Genomic DNA, 18,009 nt, shown 5'->3' on the forward strand with positions numbered 1-18,009 from the left:
TAGGAGGCAATTCTGCAAAGGTGTAGCTGCCTTAAGGAATAGCAGGCAACTGCTGTTCCTGGGCCCTGCAAGCTCCAAAGCATCTTTTTGCCTTCATAATTGAAGCACTGCATAGCCCTAATAAGTACAGCTAGGATTGTAATGTGCATCTCATGTCTTAGAAAAAACGATGTTGTGAATGAGTTTGAGTAACTCTGTGCATAACCACTTGGCAAAGCTATGTACGTTCTTAATTTAATGAACTTCCTGGTTCCAGGTCTGAATTGGCTACCTGTAAATCCAGTTTAGTAAGGCTTATGCAAAGCTGGTTTTGCATTTGCTTTTGCAAGTTTTAGGTTACTGAAAATTGGACAGGAATGTCTCATGTAGTTGCACTTTCAACCACACTCCATTCACAATCATGCCCCAGCTTCAGAGGTCGGCCCCCCAAAGTCAGTGGAGCTTTCCTTCGGAAGCCTGCAGATGTCACAAGGCAGAAGCTGGCAGACATTGGTTGGTGGAAGCTGGTGGAAGTTGGCTTCTGAATGCCAGCCAACAGAAGCTGCATTGATATTTATGGACTGAAACTGAAAAGGGTGTGAATGGATCCAACTGGACAGCCAGAGTGGGCATTTCTTTGGGAATGCCCCCCCCGGGTCCCTTGATACCCATTCACAGTGCACATTTTGAATGTGGTCAAGGCAAGTGAGGCACTATGTGGTCAAGCCTCACCTGAGGCACTATGGCCCAAACTCAGTTTCAAAATGAGACTATGCTATAAACCAGTACTTTACAGTATTTTTAATTTTAGCTGATATGGATGAGGATTATTTTTTTCCCTCCTCTGTACCAATGTGTATGCATATAGCATTTGCCATCAGAGGTGTAAAATGTTATTTACAAGAGAAATGGCACTTATGCTGCCATACATTGGATAGGCAACATAATACCCTGGGTTCTATTGCTACCCAAGCCCCCAACCTTTTTTTTTTTAAGGTTATAATGGGAAAATGGCATTGTCATATATAAGTCCCAGGGGGACCAATAAACATTCCTAGAAAATGGAAATAGTGGGTGGAGGGAACCAAATATTTGCTTGAAGTATGGTCATCAATCTGGGAAAAAACCTGGGGCAATGGCATCTTGGCATAAAACCATCTCCATTCTATTAAATATGTATTCTCCACTGAGCTGAGCCAAGCTCAGTATAGCAATCACTTCTGTAAATATAGCTCTTGGCAGCCATTCTATTTTTTAATAATAGTTAATAATTTGTTTTAACCCTGTACAGCATCCAGGTTCATTTTTAATTGAGCAGCCTTACAAATGTTAGAAATTTAATTAAAATTAAACTCATGTGAGCTATGGCCAATCTAGCCATTGGCTTTTTGTAGGCAGGGTTAAGAGGAATGCAATCTTGTGACTCCTCCAGCTTTGGGTGCACAAGCCTTATGGTACCCAACAGAAAGGCCTGCTTCTGCTCTGCCTGGATAAGCTGACAGCAGTATTAAGAGTTTTCTATGGTTGCTTTTATTTGATCTAAAATAAATGTGGCACAAACATACCCCCTCAATGCCAAGAGTACTGCTGAGAACCTCACCATCAGTTAGCCCAATGACAAGAGAAGCCCCAGGTATTAAGAGCTTTTTCATATGGGGGGGCATATGAATTGTAACTTCAGCAAAGGATCGTTACCTTGTCGTGGTGCTGGAGCTTGAGCACCTCAATGATGCCATGAGCTAAACCGTGAAGGGCCACCCAAGACGGGAAGGTCATGACAGAGAGGTCAGACTAAATGCGATCCCTGGGGAAGGTAATGGCAACCCACCTCAGTATTCTTGCCGTGAAAACTAAATGGATCAGTACAACCAGAGATATGTCGGTATACCATCGGAAGATGAGACCCCCAGGTCGGAAGATGGTCAAAATGCTACTGGGGAGGAACAGAGGATGAGCTCAACTAGCCCCAGACATGATGACGCAGCTAGCTCAAAGCCGAAAGGACGGCTAGCGGCCGACGGTGCTGGTGGTGAACGGCGAATCCGATGTTCTAAGGATCAACACACCATCGGAACCTGGAATGTAAGATCTATGAGCCAGGGCAAATTGGATGTGGTTATTGGTGAGATGACAAGATTAAAGATAGACATTCTGGGCGTCAGTGAACTGAAATGGACTGGAATGGGCCACTTCACATCAAATGACCACCAGATCTACTACTGCGGACAAGAGGACCACAGAAGAAATGGAGTAGCCTTCATAATTAATAGTAAAGTGGCTAAAGCAGTGCTTGGATACAACCCAAAAAACGACAGAATGATCTCAATTCGAATTCAGGGCAAGCCATCTAACATCACAGTGATCCAAATATACGCCCCAACCACAAATGCTGAAGAAGCTGAAGTAGAGCAGTTCTATGAGGATCTGCAGCACCTACTGGACAACACGCCTAAAAGAGATGTTATTTTCATCACAGGAGACTGGAATGCTAAGGTGGGCAGTCAAATGACACCTCGAATTACAGGTAAGTATGGCCTGGGAGAACAAAACGAAGCAGGACACAGGCTGATAGAATTTTGCCAAGACAATTCACTCTGCATAACAAACACTCTCTTCCAACAACCTAAGAGACGGCTTTATACATGGACTTCACCAGATGGACAACACCGAAATCAGATTGATTACATCCTTTGCAGCCAAAGGTGGCGGACATCTGTACAGTCAGTAAAAACAAGGCCTGGAGCTGACTGTAGTTCAGATCACGAACTTCTTCTTGCACAATTTAGGATCAGACTAAAGAGATTAGGGAAGACCCACAGATCAGCTAGATATGAGCTCACTAATATTCCTAAGGAATATGCAGTGGAGGTGAAGAATAGATTTAAGGGACTGGACTTAGTAGATAGGGTCCCGGAAGAACTCTGGACAGAAGTTGGCAGCATTGTTCAGGAGGCGGCAACAAAATACATCCCAAAGAAAGAGAAAACCAAGAAGGCAAAATGGCTGTCTGCTGAGACACTAGAAGTAGCCCAAGAAAGAAGGAAAGCAAAAGGCAACAGTGATAGGGGGAGATATGCCCAATTAAATGCAAAATTCCAGAGGTTAGCCAGAAGAGATAAGGAATTATTTTTAAACAAGCAATGCGCAGAAGTGGAAGAAGACAATAGAATAGGAAGGACAAGAGACCTCTTCCAGAAAATTAGAAACATTGGAGGTAAATTCCAGGCAAAAATGGGTATGATCAAAAACAAAGATGGCAAGGACCTAACAGAAGAAGAAGAGATCAAGAAAAGGTGGCAAGAATATACAGAAAACCTGTATAGGAAGGATAACAATATCGGGGATAGCTTTGACGGTGTGGTCGGTGAGCTAGAGCCAGACATCCTGAAGAGTGAGGTTGAGTGGGCCTTAAGAAGCATTGCTAATAACAAGGCAACAGGAGACGACGGCATCCCAGCTGAACTGTTCAAAATCTTGCAAGATGATGCTGTCAAGGTAATGCATGCTATATGCCAGCAAATTTGGAAAACACAAGAATGGCCATCAGACTGGAAAAAATCAACTTATATCCCCATACCAAAAAAGGGAAACACTAAAGAATGTTCAAACTATCGAACAGTGGCACTCATTTCACATGCCAGTAAGGTAATGCTCAAAATCCTGCAAGGTAGAATTCAGCAGTTCATGGAGCGAGAATTGCCAGATGTACAAGCTGGGTTTAGAAAAGGCAGAGGAACTAGAGACCAAATTGCCAATATCCGCTGGATAATGGAAAAAGCCAGGGAGTTTCAGAAAAACATCTATTTTTGTTTTATTGACTATTCTAAAGCCTTTGACTGTGTGGACCATAACAAATTGTGGCAAGTTCTTAGCGGTATGGGGATACCAAGTCATCTTGTATGCCTCCTGAAGAATCTGTATAACGACCAAGTAGCAACAGTAAGAACAGACCACGGAACAACAGACTGGTTTAAGATTGGGAAAGGAGTACGGCAGGGCTGTATACTCTCACCCTACCTATTCAACTTGTATGCAGAACACATCATGCGACAAGCTGGCCTTGAGGAATCCAAGGCTGGAGTTAAAATCTCTGGAAGAAACATTAACAATCTCAGATATGCAGATGATACCACTTTGATGGCTGAAAGTGAAGAGGAACTGAGGAGCCTTATGATGAAGGTGAAAGAAGAAAGTGCAAAAGCTGGTTTGCAGCTAAACCTCAAAAAAACCAAGATTATGGCAACCAGCTTGATTGATAACTGGCAAATAGAGGGAGAAAATGTAGAAGCAGTGAAAGACTTTGTATTCCTAGGTGCAAAGATTACTGCAGATGCTGACTGCAGTCAGGAAATCAAAAGACGCTTAATCCTGGGGAGAAGAGCAATGACAAATCTCGATAAAATAGTTAAGAGCAGAGACATCACACTGACAACAAAGGCCCGCATAGTTAAAGCAATGGTGTTCCCTGTAGTAACATATGGCTGCGAGAGCTGGACCATAAGGAAGGCTGAGCGAAGGAAGATCGATGCTTTTGAACTGTGGTGTTGGAGGAAAATTCTGAGAGTGCCTTGGACTGCAAGAAGATCCAACCAGTCCATCCTCCAGGAAATAAAGCCAGACTGCTCACTTGAGGGAATGATATTAAAGGCCAAACTGAAATACTTTGGCCACATCATGAGAAGACAGGACACCCTGGAGAAGATGCTGATGCTAGGGAGAGTGGAAGGCAAAAGGAAGAGGGGCCGACCAAGGGCAAGATGGATGGATGATATTCTAGAGGTGACGGACTCGTCCCTGGGGGAGCTGGGGGTGTTGACGACCGACAGGAAGCTCTGGCGTGGGCTGGTCCATGAAGTCACGAAGAGTCGGAAGCGACTAAACGAATAAACAACAATGAATTGTAATAGTCCCAACCACCACCCAACCTCCTTTACAAGTTGAGTATCTTCACCTGCTCAATTTCTGTGCACACTACAATTTTTTTAAGTGCTTGGAAGGGAATAGAACAAGAGCAAGCCATAAGGCAGCAGTAACAACCCCCTCTTCTGTAAGTCTGGAGCTTTAGTTACAAGTCATAAGTACCTGTTAATTCCTGAAAGTTTCATGGATAAAAGAATGCAAACAATTATCTTCCAACAGTGGTTCCACTGTTCTTGGGAATGATGGACACATTTAGAAAGAAAAAATTGTTTTCAGTTAGCATTTAATATAAGTTGGTATTGTTCAACTCTAACCCCAATTAAATTATTACTGTAGTTTTATTAAGGGAGTCACACAAATGTATCATTTTAGGGGAGCGGTACACTGCAAAAATTTGAGAAATCCTGGCTGTAAAGAATGCAATGACGAACTTTTTTTTTTTTTTTAAGTCATCTCCACATAGCTGGCAGCTTTTAAAAGTAGAAGCTTTTTGCCAGGTAGAAAAAGTATAACTGGAATAAACATTGCAATTCGGCAAGGGGTCCATATGGTTTTGATAAGAGCTGGATGCTCGATCCCTAGAAAAATTCGGAGCCGACTCTTCTGATGGTTGTTCAATGTTTCTTCGGGTTTCTTGGCCTAGTTATACCTACCGCAGGATTAAAAGAAATTTGCTTTTTAAGTAGGCATTTCGGAGTCAACGAGCTCACTCAAAATTTCAGAAAAACCGAGGCTTACTCCTAAAGCCGGGCAATAAGGTGCAGAATGCGCCCTTCGGTTCCGAATAACACGTCCCCGAACACAACGATTCCACAGAATCGAACTTGGGCCTTGAGCTGGCGCGAGCCGGAAGCGAACGGCCCAACGTCCTTCTGCAGGAAAGGCGGAGGACGTCGCCATCACAGCTCTCGACACTGTCGACTTTATCGCCGAAATGGGAGAGCCTCTCATTTGGCCCCGAAGGTCATAGGGGTGAAAAAGAGAGAGAGCACCAACGCCTTTCGCAACCCCTTCGCATCCTTTCCGAGCGCTACGTGAAGCGGCCCTCTCCTCCTAACGCCCAACACAGGGCCCTGCACGAGATTCATCCCGCCGGTGCCACAAAGCTAGCGCGACACTACTTAGCGGAGGGCCACTTCCGTCGGAAGTTTGGGCGTGTGACGTCACGACGGCGGGGATCGAGCCGCACTTCCCTTTCCGCTGTCCTTGCTGCTCTCGGCGGAGGTGAGGAAGGGATTGGTGGAGCTGGCAAGATGCTTCGAAACCTTTTGGTACGTGGGCCCGGCGGGGGTTGCTTGCTGTTCAGGGAGGCCGTTACCTTGGGGAACCGTTGAGATGAGAGCAGCAGTCGGGGATGATGGGAAAGCACTGGGGGAAGTTCCTGGCTAGTATGGGCGGCTCCTTTCTTATGTTCCGCCTTTCCATCTGCGTTGGGGCCTGCGGGCCAGGAGAGTTCATCTCTCGTTCCCCCTTCACAATAATCGTATGGATTCGGATGGTTAGCCTGAGAGAGGACAGCTGGACTGAAGGTGCCTTAGGTGATTTGTATCTTGGCCTCCCCAGTCTTGCTCCAGCGCAAATGGCTGGCAGGGCCGCTCTCTGCAGACCGTTTCATGGGGTGCGGGGTGAAAGAAGAGCCCCCAGGTGTGGATGGTTCAGGAAGAGAGCGCAGTGCGAATCAGGCCTCCCACCCGGGGACTTCCGGAAACGTTAGGCTTTAGCTCCTGGCCTCCTCTGCTTCTTGGTATGTTACAGCGAGCATCTTATTCAGTTAGTTAGTTATCAAATTTACATAGCTGCCCATCTCAGGAATGTGACTCTGGGTGGCGTACAGTAAAAACAGAACAATTAAGAACAACCTTAAAACCATTAACACTTAAAAACATAAATATAAATAAAACCATGAGATAATGCATTCAAGGTCTTATGTGCAATATAGTATAGCCATTTCACAGACTCTATTTCAATGGGATCCCCAAGCCTGCTAACAAAACCAAATTTTGAGGGATTTCTGGAAAATCAGTAGGATTGGGGCCAATCTTACCTTGGGGGTGGACTAATGTTCCACAGGGCAGGTGCCATGGCAGAGAAGGTTGGCCTCCTGGGTCCTGTTAGATGGAACTCTAGCAGATTGTGTTGTCAATAAATAGTAGTTTTTTCCATGCTCTGTCTCTTTTGGGGGTTGTGCAAAAGTCGGAGAGCTGGAGGAAATAAAGGATAAAGCGAATGCTGGTTGTATTAGCTTCTGCAAGAGCAGGGTGGTTGGTAGAAAGGAGTAAAAAGGAACATGAATTTGTAGGTTTCATTGTAGAGTCTGTTGCCATTAAATCAGGGATGGACAACTTTTGGTGGCCAGAGGCTGCATTTAACATTTGAAAGGGAAAGCAGTGCAGAGTGGATGGGACCACATCAAACATATGGGCAGGGCTGGAATTTTTCCATATTTCTTATATCGGAGGGAAGACTTCTAAAAAAAAGATCTGTATTATACATGTTTAGGTCTTATACTATAATTTTGTATTTTCCATCTCAAAAATAATAGAAAACTCAGTTTTCAACCATTCAAGGGGTATTTGCCTATCCTTATATTAGACTGATACAGATTAAGATGTAATTTGAAAATTAACAGGATTTCGAGGGCTGAATAATGTAAGAGGCAACAGTAAGGCCAAATATTGGTAAGAATGATTGTCCCCAACAGTAAAAATAATTGGTGATCCTATTTTTTTAACGATGCTATGCTAATTTGGAGAAAGTGTAGTATAAATTGTGATACTCATGGATATATCCCATATGCAACTATTTTGCTTATAATAGCATCCCATAATTTGGTGTTAATTTGTTATCACAATATCATGCCTAATTGCTAGGTTAGGTTGTTAGTAGGTTTTGGGGGTGGGGGAATGTTTGCAGTTCTGCAGATGTGACTTTCTTTTTGAATTCAGTAATAGATATAGCATCAGCTTTTCTATATTCGTGCTGTCATTAATTAGGTTTGGTCCATGCTGTAGTGTTTGCATTGACTCAGTTACGCACACGCACACACACACACTATATATATATGTGTAACTATTTTTGTTGTAGGCTCTTCGGCAAATAACACAAAAACCCATAAATGCTGTGTCTCGCAGGCAGATTACAAACAGGATTGCTGAGAAGCAGAAACTTTTCCAGGTACTGATTATCTTCCTACTTTGAGAATAGATAAACATAATGGAGCATTGGTATCATTCCTGCGCATTTTTTAAGTAGAATGAGCTGATTCAATATATTTTACCAACACTAATGTTATTGAGTAATAAAGCCATTGTGACTTTGGTCTTAAGTTTGCATATTTGATTGTTATGCTATTCCAAAATCCAGAACTGTATTGAGATGAGTATAAGTACTGTATAACTATCAGTGTGTATGTCTGGGTGTGTGTAAATAAAAGCTGTATCACTAGATGGTAAGGATAATTCAGTCTTCTAAATTATAAGAGCAGCCAGTAAAATAGTTAATTTGTTGTTGTTTATTCATTCAGTCGCTTCCGACTCTTTCTTTGATCCAGAAAGACGGTTGATTCTACACCCGGTTTTCCTTTATCCTGCTGATTGGAAGATCTCTCTTTAACTTTAAATTGATTGTATCTGATAGCGATTAAGAAAGTGAGGCTTTGCGAACCTTATGTCCATTAAAGGCTGCATTGTGATTATGAGCATGATTGAAATCCCTTGACTTCCGCCACTCCACTCACAGGTCAACCACAAAAACCAGAATTCCTGCAGTCTCCTCATGAGGTACAGCTGTCTGGAGTGCAGTGGGTGATCTCATGGTCTCTCCTTGTCCAGAGAGACTCCGCCGACCAGAATTCACCGTCTGGCTGCCGATTGCTGCCACAATGCCATCTCCCCACCTCAGGGATGTCTAGCTCACCATTAGTCTTCAGCTGGAAGCCCACCAGGAAAAGCCTCCTGTTGAATTGTTCACCCTCTTCTCCCTCTTGGGGCCAGGAAGTTGTTACCACATACACAGACTCTCCTGCACACTTACTATGATGTGTCTCTCCAGCCAAAATTTCTAATACAGTCTCTCCAACAGCACATTCTACAACACTTGCTAAAGCATGACAATGTATCTCTCCGTTTCTCTCCTCTCTCTCACTCACTCTCCTTCACAGGTCAGACAAGCAGCATCTCCCCCAGCAACTGAGATAGTGGGTTCCCCCCACAGCTTTAATCCCCAAGACCTATATGCAAAGCTCAACCAATTGGACTGCTCTCTCCATCTGCCCCACAACAGTCCTGGCTAGCAGCCAAGTCAGCTCATCAGCCCTTGGGACAGCAGGGCTGTGCTCTAAGGCCATACCTAAGGCCATACCATCTCCTTTTGCTGACTCATGCCAGCGCCACAGCAGTCAGACCACTAAAACCTGTATGCCATATTAGAATAGTATGTTTCCACATCCAGATTAACTAACCTGAACCCCAGTTATTTCAGAGTTAATTTTAGCTGTTTTGAAAACAGATATTATTTGGTTTAGCTTAATGAACCACTTAAAAACTTTTTTGTCCTCTTCTTTTCTTATCCCTCTGAATATTTACCCCAACCAAACTGCATTAAAGTAGTCCAGAATGCTATGTTACAGTAAGCTTGAAAGTGGTTTTTGTGTAAATGGAGGTAAGTGAGCCGTCAGTAAAACCTGGTCAGATATTTTAAAGCTTGAACTTTAAAACAGCTGTGGGCAGATTTCAGGCTTGCAGAATCTAATTTATTTATTTTTTTTTTTACTGCTGAGATCTGGCAATATATTTAATTATTTATTTAACTGGTATGGCTGCCCAACTTACGACGACTCTAAGTGGCATACAATAAAATTAAAAGCAAGCTTAAAAAACAGTGCATGTCAAAACAACAAAACAATTTGGCTGTCCATTGGAAAAATACTTGCTGTATATCAATACTTCAGGGTTTATACATTTCTGAATTCAAGTTAATTCAAGTTTTGAATTACAGGTTTTGCTGTGCTGTAATGGTAACAGGTGCAAAGAAGGAAACAGTGCTTCTGTACTTTTAACCTATTTTCAACCGATCAAGATTTTATTTTCTGGTGTTATAACTATGCTGCAGAGGTTTATTTTCTTGTTGAGGAGAAACTTGATTTGTAGAAGCTAATCCAAAATTAATATGTAAATTCTGGGTTTTCTATCATTGATTTTAGGAAAATAATGACCTTCCAGTGCATTTGAAAGGTGGAACAACAGATATGCTGCTGTATCGACTTACCATGGCCTTTTCCGTTTTTGGTAAGGTTTAAGTACAAGCTAAGCTGTCTTAGCCTCCTAAAATTTTCAAGAGAAACTACCTTCCTCTGTATAAATCCAAAGTAGAGAATTAGAAATTCTGTTTTGACAGTTAAATTTTCTTTAAATAATGATCTCAAAGTGTTGGGAAAACCCCCAAATTGAAAGCTGAAGTAAAAGTATAATTTGCAGGAACAGCAAGTTTACAGTGTTTTAAAATACTTTTGTTTTAAAGCTTAGAGGTTTGGGTAATGAGCTTTAAAATAAATGTACTTTAGGCTTTATTGAGACTGTACCCATATTACCTATAGATCTGTAAAATGTGAAAAAAAATGGAATTAAGAACTTTTCTAAAACCTTTTAGTCTGGCATCTTTGTCTTTAAGATGAAGGTGAAAGGGATTGTGCTTACCTCTGTTGTATGCTAAGAGGAACTGCAATTGAGCATCTGTATTCTGACTATCATAAATATTGTGTTTCTTATCTTCAGGAGTTGGCTATCTCCTCTATAACTTCTACGAGGTAGGAAAGTCAAAGAAAAACTAACTCCAGTTCAGAGGATGCATCTTGGAATAGCATCATTCTGTCCCATTCCATTAAACTCATCAGGGACCTACTTTGTCCTTGTCGTAAATTATTGATTTTGCGTTTGGGAACAACATTTGTTAAAAATGTAGTAACTGCAATGAGTAAAATCATTTGCTCTGAAGGATATATTTGCATCTGTTAAAATTTTATTTGCTGAGGTTTGTATTTGTTGTGACTGCTACAGTTTAATTGCAAAGATGACTAATAAACACTGAAAATTGTGATAACTTACCTTCTTGCTTGGTTTATCATTAAAATATATCAAAATGTAATAAAAAGGGTCCTAATATTATAAAAAATCATAATCTAAGGATCAATCTGGTTTGCTACTACTAATGGAAGAATTCTGTCAGTGGAATATGAAGGGGGTACAATTTTTAGTGATTTCCCCTTCTTTGGCCCAAAATCTGCTCCATTGGTAGACTAGAAGATGAGCAGCTGCACATGCAAGAGGAGAGACTTCTGAATTGTTCTACCTGTCCCTATTTTGGATGTGACAGTTCAGTTAGAGTAAAGCAATTTATTAGATTCTGTCTGGAATCTTGGTTTGAAAAGGTATTTTATGAAGGTCACTGAAAAGATACTGAAATTGAACTCTGCACTTAGTACTTCAATTTTATCTATTTGTAGGTCAAGAACATAAAAGGAAATATTTTATTGCCTATTGGCCTTAGTGCCATTGCTGTTAGAAATTGTGAAAGCATTATATTTAGAAGTACTAATGTCTTGAAATGTATGCTTCCTGCTGTAATTTATAAAACCACCCCACAAATACATGTAACATGCAACACACTTGACTGGGACGATTAAGGCCCAATATGTAGTATGAACTTGGTAACTCAGGCACTGCTGCTACAAGAAAGGGACAGTTGTAACTTAAAATTGCCTGGGGAATTAGGAGTTTATGGAAAATCAAAGACTCTGGCCAATGTCTAAGCCTCTGTCAGTCCTTCAGTGATATGAGACAAGCACAGAATGGCTGAAAACAAGTTCTTCATTGCAAAAGTTAACTCATTAACAACTGCACTTTCTAAGCACTTGCTGGCTGTAATACCTGAGCAATGCCCATTGTTGCCTACCTGACCAGGAGAGAAAGAGATATTAATACAATGAAATGCCTGCTGCAGAGGATCATGGGATATTAGAGGAAAGTAGATAGGAACTCTAGTTGTCAAAATGGCATATATGATATTAATAAATAAATGAACAAGTATAATGTTTTTGACTCATTTGTTTAATTGGGTTCTCTTTAATTTTAGGACTTGTGTGGAGAACAGATCATGTTTTAGGTCATATTTATGCAAAAATACTGAAAATTCAAAAAGGCTCAGAGACTTTTAAGCACCACTGTATATTTGGAGAAAAAGTTAGTTGTAAAGAATGCAGTCAAAGAGAACAGGGAATTACTACATTTAAAAGAGGTAGAAAAATGTAGAGTGATTTTGATGGAAATAAAAATGTTTTGCGAGGAGGTGAAGAAGCCTTCAGCAGAATGAGTGAAATTAAAAATAGAATTGATGAAATTATTTGGGATGAACTGAAGTGATGGAATGCTGGAAAGTATTTTAGAGACTTGTATGGGAATGATTGTGGTACTTTGGAGAATGGAATTCATGCACTAAGGAATGGAATACAGTGTTACAGATACATACGTATTTATGTCCAAGAAAAAGTGATTAAAAGGAAGACATAAGTGCTATGAGAATGTTGAAAAATGGTAAATCGGCATGTATAAATTGTATAACTGGAAAATGTTAAAATATAAATGGTTTCCATACAGCATATGTTAATGTGAAGGATATGTCTGGGCCCAATGTTTGGTTCTTTCCCTATACGAAAGATAAAACAGCAGGGGATTAGTTTGTTGACAGCTTGGGAAGATCTTTGCCAGACTTCTGGTTGAAAGAGTATGAAGAGTGACAATGAGCAAAATTTGGGAAGTGCGGTGTGGCTTTATGCCAGGTAAGGGTTGTGCAGGCCACATTTTTGTTCTTTAGCAAATGATTGAGAAATATATGAGCGTGAGAAAGTTGATTGTACATTTGTTAATTTAGAGAAGGTATATGCTAAAGTGAATAGACATGAATTATGGAATGGTTTGCAGTGAATATAGAGTTGAATTCTGGTTGCTGAATGCAATAAGAGCACTATATGATGGAAGTAATTCATGCATGAGAAAACAACTAGTTCAGTGTTGAGAATAAGAATGAATGTTTGTCCCCTCAATTTTTCTACTGTATTAATGATAAATGAGGAATGCTTGTGGTGACAGTAGAGATGTATTGGTTGAAGGTGTGAACATACATGTACTTTTGCATGCAGATGATGCTGTGTTGGCTGATAATGATTTATAGCAAATATTAGATTGTATGATGCCACAAGGAGTATTGATCGAAAAATTGATGCTTTTTAGACCAAGGTAAATGTTTTGATAGGAAAAATTAAGTAAATAATGTATATGTGCTATTCATATATGAAAAACTAGAACAAGTAGATGAATTTGTGTATCTTGGTAGAATGTTTATTATAAATGAGGAAATGAATGGAGAAATTTTAAGACATGAAAATGCTCATAGAAAGGCATGGGCAATATGTGGTCTGTTGCAAGAAATGTCGAACAAAAATTGTTACATTTACAAGCATGCTTTTGCCCACAGTTACATGGAAGTGAAAGTTTAGTATTTCAAGAGAAACACAAAAGTAAATTGAATTATCTAGAATGGCTTACTTTTAAAAATGTGTGGGGTAAAACAAAAAGAAATATTGTAGGGTCAAAGATAAATGGGTGATGATTGAATATAGAAGTGAGTGACCAATATAAAAGAAGTACTTTGAAGTGGTTTGGTTATACAAGAGAATGAATGATGATTGAATCACAAAACAAATATATAAAGGAAAGTGAATGGATCAAGAAGATGAGAAAATGTGATTGGAATTAAGTGATCCTTCAAAAGAAATGTGAGAAGTTTAAAGAACAAGCGTAAGTTGTATGAAGTGGGGTACAGACATGGCACAAAGAAGGATGGTTTGCAAGGATAGAAAGATATGGATAGATATAGTTAATGGTGTTGATATAAACCAGATTCAACTTATCTTGTGTCTTTAATTTCTTTAGCTTGTTTTGTTTTTGGTGGTCATGGCCTCACACTTTTTATTAAAACTCTTAATAGTAGCAGCCTCCTCTGGATCTCAGTCTCAGGAAGCTTTTCTACTGTTTATAAAAGGGATGCCCTGGTTGGATCTGGCCCAATAAAACAAATCATTTCCTTTTTATTTATCTATGTGAATATCAAGTTAAATCATGCTATTATTTTTCCTGTTCTATCATGGAAACAGAATTTTCTTAAAATGGAAAAGTACTGCCACATCCCATCTATAGTATGTATTTATAAATGGAAATATACAGCTAAGATATTTTATTGATCTGTACTCAGTGGAATAATTTATTACTGCAGGAATCTATCAACTGCTTTCATTCTCTCAATCACCTTTTTTTAAAAAAAATGACATGGATAAGATACACTGAAAAATAATGCTGGACTCTTCTTGTTGGGATTTTTGCTGCGCTGATGCATTTATCTTTCTAAAAAACACTACCTAATTAAAGTTATGTTTTTAATAACCTGCTTAGTGACTCTTACAATCACTTAATTCCATAAACTCATTCTAAAGGCTCCTTGAGCTTTTAAAATGTGAGATTTGTTTGTTTGTTTGATTTCTATCCTGCTGCAATCTGTCCAACTCTTGGTGACTAAAAATACGATAAAAACACAGAACAATAAGGCATATATAAGTGGCCAAAGAAGAAAAATACTGTACCAGTCCCTTAGGTGCTACAACCCAAATGCCCTCTGGAAAAGCTTGATCTTCATTTTTTTCCAGAAGGTGACCAGTGTAGGAACTGATCTAACTTCAAGTAGGAAGCCATTCCAGAGGTCTGATGCTGCCACTGAAAAACAGTGCTGCCAAACATTGGCCCCCTTGACCTCCCAGAAATGGGGAATTTGAATTCTGCTCAGAAGCCAGCTGGTCACCAATATGGGTCACAGAGCAGAGGTGTTACCTGGGTATACCAGGATGGACCCATAGCTACTAACACCGCTACATTCTAGACCGGCTATAGATTCTGAGTGGTCTTCAAGGGCAACCCCATGTAGAGAACGTTGCAATTGCCCAACTGTGAGGTCTCCCAATTCAGGAAAGGGCATAATTGGTGCATAAGATAGATTTGTGCAAAGGTTCTCCTGACTATGGCTGCTACCTGCTTTTCAAGCAAGAGGTATGAGTTCAAGTAGATAACCCACGCATCTTCTTGATTTTAATCCCCCCCCCCATACTGATAAGGAACATAGGTTGTAGGGTCATCTTTCACAAATGGATTAAGGAGGAGGGCATCCCCACACTGGGGAAGGGCATCCCCACAGAAAATAGATGATGGTAACAGTAAGTACCAAGCAGCTACACCAGGGTCAGGGGTATATACTTGGGGCTTCTGGGATAGGACATTTGAAACATCCAACCTTTCACATTATGGGTTCAGTCTTGCCCCTATACATCTTCTCAAAAACAAATCTCACCTTCAAAATGATTTACATCCAGGTAAGTCAGTATAGTTGTGCATTATAAGTCATAGAGATACCAGAAGTTAAAGACAAAACTTCCAGGCTGATTAGATTTTGGGAAAGGAAAAAATGTTTTTAACTTTACACATAGGTTTTCACAGATTTTTGGATTTCACATTCTGGAAGTATGGAAAGGACAATTAAGAGTTAATTATATGTTTAAGCAACTCCTACATACACATTTAAATTTCAAACTTCTCTTAAGCTGTTGACTTTTCAGAGAATGAGGAAAGGCAGAAAACATTTCTCATCTCTCACTTCAAAAGAAATAACAAAATTTATTGAATGACATGTAAACAAATGTGCAAACAGCTGTTCAAATGGTATTTTCTGTTACTGGAAATGTTTTTGCTATAGCTTGTTTCCCAGGCTTTTTAATAATATGTTGGCATAATGTTTTTAAAACTTCATGGAGGGGAAACATCAAATAAGTCTAATGCTATGATAAATTGTCATTAATGGAAGTACTTTTCCACTTAAAAAATTAAATCTATCAGTCCCATGCCTGTTATTGTTTACTATCCCAACATTTTATTTTTGTATTGCTTAAACATTAAGCTAGTTCTGAAAATTTGAACTTAGTTATTTTAAATGTTTTTGTTAAAATAGGGTAAGGAAAACTGACTACTTAAACTAACCACTTACATTTTATGGATGGAATAAAAAAATTAAAAGTATTGCACATTATAGTACAGTTGTTGTCCATTCCTTTTTTTCCCCCTTACACCACACAACAACTGCCCACCACTGAAAGAAGAAGGGCATCAGAAAGTCTTGTTTTAGTCTTCTGGAAGTTGCTATAAAGGACATACACCTGGCAATTAGAAACACATCAAATTACTTTTTTCTTTGCTTGGTCTAAAAGCCAAAATGGAGCAATAAATCACTCATTATATCTTTTTCAGGTAATTACCTAAGAAATCTTTGTCAAATTTGGATCAGGAAAAATTAAAGATGGGAGCAAAATACAAATAAAATGTTTTACTATGTTTTAGTAAACTGCACAGGAGGCCTGACATATAAACCATGGGTATATTTCAAATAAATGCATACTCAAAACTTAAATATGTAAATTTTGTATGTCATCCTGAGAAGATAATGCATTTCCTGAACAAAAACATTTATCGATGTTCATTATGATTCAAAATTAAGAATATGGCACATGTGCTAAAATCATAGATTTTATATGAAGAGAAATGTTCTCAAATTATTTACTAATTAGTAAGAAAAATATAAGAACCGTGCTGTTCCCTTCTAGGTGATTTTACAGCCATACACTGCAATAAACATATTTGAGGGGGAGCAAAATTCACTGAGTTTAAGCAAGTTACTTCTACATGTGTAGTTTAGGACTGCAGAGTAACATCCAAGATTCAGACAGAGGCCTTGTCTCCCCCCACCCCCTGCAATTTACCACAGCACCATTATGCCAACAACCCAAATATTCCCCCTTCTTTGTGTGATGTTATCTTCATCCTGTCCCCAGGACGTGGGTGAAACAATCATGTCACTTTGTGCACCAGACTAAAAGTAATGTTTTCCTCCTCAAGCTGACACTTGTTTAATTTGCTATGGGTGCACGTGAACACCGAACATGAAACGTACTGTTCAGAATATTCACCAGCACACTCAATGACCTTTTCCTACTATTCATTTAAAGCACTATCCACCCATCCTTTTGTTGGCATAAAACAACACGACTATAAAATTGATTGTCCCCATTGCCGGTTCTCATCTTGCCTCTACTATATCTGTTCCAAGCCACAGCAGAACGGTGCTGTCCTGATTTTTGATGGTGCCAGACATTAGAGGCAAGTGAAACGGCTTTCTGCTTTCACTTTGCTGCTGTTCCCCTTCAGCATATCACCAGCCAGTGGGAAAACAACACCAGTCAGGCACTGCCGAAGAAATGAGGGTAGGTCTACTTGGCCTTCTCTAGACTGCTCCTCCTCCCACACTCATTTGGGCATATCCCAAGTTAAACTAATGTGAAATAAAGCAGCACCTGGGAAGACACCAGGGAAGAAATAGTCCCAGAAAAGGAGGCAGACCTTGTTGTGACTGTGTAAGCAGTTAGATCCTGTAGGTGACTGAAGCTGATAGTGATTAAGCAAACAGCCCTCTCTTCACTGGAAAACGGGGACCTGGTTGAAAAGAACAATGTAGGGAAACAGGAACTTAAGTGACCAAAGTCCAGTTTGACATCATTATTTTCAGGGCACTGTGATGAGGAAAATCTGAATTGCTGCATCTAAAAGTAAAGGTCCCACTGATGTCATTTCAGAGTTGCACAACCATTGCTGGAAAGAAGTGATTGAGATGTATTGGAAGACAAAAGGTGTAGTCACAGCATACCTCAAGCTTTCCAGCATTGCCTCAGCTTACCCAATACTCTAGGCGGTACTTTTGAACTGTATAAGGGTATAGAGATAGGCCACAGTGGGAAAAATAATGCTGTAATCTACCTGCTGAAGTAATATTACTGCATAGTAATTGTTTATTGGTTAAAATAAAAGATGAAATATGTGATTGAGGTTTTAAGAGTTCAAAGGGTTTTTTTCCTATAAAAAGTAATAGATAAATTACTACATGTAATATATATATCAAAGCAGTCCATAC

General features: G+C 39.8%; 1 protein-coding gene across 2 annotated transcripts in view; it reads left to right on the forward strand.

Moving 5' to 3' along the window:
* Positions 1-10,995, forward strand: part of LOC134503995 (cytochrome c oxidase subunit 7A2, mitochondrial) — a 410,163-nt gene extending 399,168 nt beyond the window's left edge. For both annotated transcript variants that reach the window (XM_063312992.1, XM_063312999.1), the window contains exons 2-5: positions 6,111-6,170; positions 7,984-8,073; positions 10,100-10,184; positions 10,671-10,995. In XM_063312992.1, the coding sequence (XP_063169062.1) occupies positions 6,153-6,170; positions 7,984-8,073; positions 10,100-10,184; positions 10,671-10,726 (249 nt within the window). In that variant the 5' untranslated portion in view covers positions 6,111-6,152 and the 3' untranslated portion in view covers positions 10,727-10,995. The remainder of the gene's footprint in view (positions 1-6,110; positions 6,171-7,983; positions 8,074-10,099; positions 10,185-10,670) is intronic.
* The last annotated feature ends 7,014 nt before the right edge of the window (positions 10,996-18,009 follow it).

This window comes from Candoia aspera, chromosome 1, assembly GCF_035149785.1.
Source record: "Candoia aspera isolate rCanAsp1 chromosome 1, rCanAsp1.hap2, whole genome shotgun sequence".
NCBI lineage: Eukaryota > Metazoa > Chordata > Lepidosauria > Squamata > Boidae > Candoia > Candoia aspera.